Source organism: Limulus polyphemus, unplaced genomic scaffold (genome assembly GCF_000517525.1).
Source record: "Limulus polyphemus unplaced genomic scaffold, Limulus_polyphemus-2.1.2 Scaffold2509, whole genome shotgun sequence".
Lineage (NCBI taxonomy): Eukaryota > Metazoa > Arthropoda > Merostomata > Xiphosura > Limulidae > Limulus > Limulus polyphemus.
In genome coordinates this window covers 14,011-16,151 of record NW_013668119.1, presented here as the reverse complement: position 1 = coordinate 16,151, position 2,141 = coordinate 14,011, and the positions used below count along the sequence as shown (strand labels likewise).

General features: G+C 32.3%; 1 protein-coding gene across 1 annotated transcript in view; it reads left to right on the top strand.

The window, feature by feature from the left end:
• LOC106467151 (protein brambleberry-like) overlaps positions 1–2,141 on the top strand; it is a 26,268-nt gene that overhangs the window by 14,132 nt on the left and 9,995 nt on the right. The window contains exon 8 of the mRNA XM_013927472.2: positions 1,254–1,413. Within this exon, the coding sequence (XP_013782926.2) occupies positions 1,254–1,413 (160 nt within the window). The remainder of the gene's footprint in view (positions 1–1,253; positions 1,414–2,141) is intronic.

Sequence of the window (2,141 nt, the reverse complement as noted above, 5' to 3'; positions counted from 1 at the left end):
CTATATAAAACTTAAGAAGAAATTTATACTATTATTCTGCTTGTTTGTATGTACAACCGTTACGCTTTCTGACCAAGAACCTGCTGCATAAGCAGGCGTAGTTAGAATGTTCCCCCACGAAAAACCGCGCATGCGCATTATTCACTCGATGACAAACAGTCTGCCTGCGGCAGAGAGCTGCAAAGCTCATTGATCAAGTTGCTACAATTGCTGTATGAAACAAGAAGTAACAACAAAAGGAGAATGTAAATATACTTTACTAACCATTTTGTACAACAGAATATTAAAAACTTGTCAAAGTTTTTAAAAAAGGTTTGACGTTAGGTCATAGAATAACATTATAAGTTTATTAATCGATAGTATTAAGTACAGTAAAGTTTAGTCCTAACTAAACTAAAGTAAAAAAAAAAAACGTACACAGATTACAGTGTTAATTTATCTCTTTATCGAACTTAGGCCTAACATAAGTTAAAGTTTTATAAAGTACGGCCTAAATACAAGTGAATTTACACATTTCGTTGTCTCCGATTACAATTTGTTTGTATTGTGCTAGAAATGTTATATTTAAAGAAGTACTGTTACGATAAAAAATACTAATTTGGCCAGAAATGTTTCGGGTCTCTGCTAATAGAGTAATGATTAGTAATGTTTTTTCTCAGTTTCCTGTTTAAAACAGTATCATTGATGACCTTTGTCATAATGATCAATAATTATAAACAATTCCAAAAAATGATCTATGATTAGGGCCGTAACTTCAGTAGTAAACAAAGCTGTACACTATGAACTACCAATATTTTTGTTTTTAATTTAGGGAAGGTTTACTCATTTGTGTAAAAGGTTTTGCTTTTTAGTATTTCCTTGTACAACTTATAAGTTTTGTGAGTTTAATTTGAGGATAAGGAGAGCCTCAAATTTCATTTTATAGCCCATTTAAAAGCTTCCCAAGACCTAGGCAATCCGTGAACCCATATTCGTTTTCCTCCATCGTGAATGCAATTAATTTTCCAAGGTGCATATTTATTTTTTCAAGCTTGTGATCTGGAGGTTTGTGGAGTCACTCTACACCCCTGATGATTCATAACAAAAGTTTAAATAGTTCAGTATATGTTAAATATAAATTCTTAAGGATTTTGTGTATCAAATTCTAATGAACTGATTTGACATGTTTGGAATAAAGCTTGAATAAATTGTTACTTGTTACTTTAACAAACCTCAAGGGAATATTTATTGTCTTTTCTTTCTTTTCTATAAAGTGAACTGGTTGGTGGTTGGAATTTATTCAGCATTTAAAAAGAAGAAACAGCTGAATGGAAGGTATCTTAATTTACAACAGCCTACTTATGGATTTCCAGCTCTGAAACTTCAGTCTAGTAATGCTGTGCCTAACGGGCATGTTAGAAAAGCTTTTAAACAGTAAGTGGATGGACACACCCCAATAAACAAAGTTCACATTACATTTCAGTTTTTTAGTGAAATATCAGTTTTGAAGTCTCATGCTATATATGTATGTAAATAGTGCAAAATCAGGTTTTATATATGTACAGATGTCATCTCATCTAATCTGTTTATGTTTATATATGTACGGACGTCATCTCATCTAATCTGTTTATGTTTATATATGTACGGACGTCATCTCATCTAATCTGTTTATGTTTATATATGTACGGACGTCATCTCATCTAAGCTGTTTATGTTTATATATGTACGGACGTCATCTCATCTAAGCTGTTTATGTTTATATATGTACGGACGTCATCTCATCTAAGCTGTTTATGTTTATATATGTACAGACTTCATCTCATCTAATCTGTTTATGTTTATATATGTACAGACATCATCTCATCTAATATGTTTATGTTTATATATGTACAGACATCATCTCATCTAATCTGTTTATGTTTATATATGTACAGACGTCATCTCATCTAATCTGTTTGTTTATATATGCACAGACGTCATCTCGTCTAATGTTTCTGTTTATACATGCACAGACGTCATCTCGTCTAATCTGTTTCTGTTTATACGTGTACAGACGTCATCTCGTCTAAGCTGTTTCTGTTTATACGTGTACAGACGTCATCTCGTCTAAGCTGTTTCTGTTTATACGTGTACAGACGTCATCTCGTCTAAGCTGTTTCTGT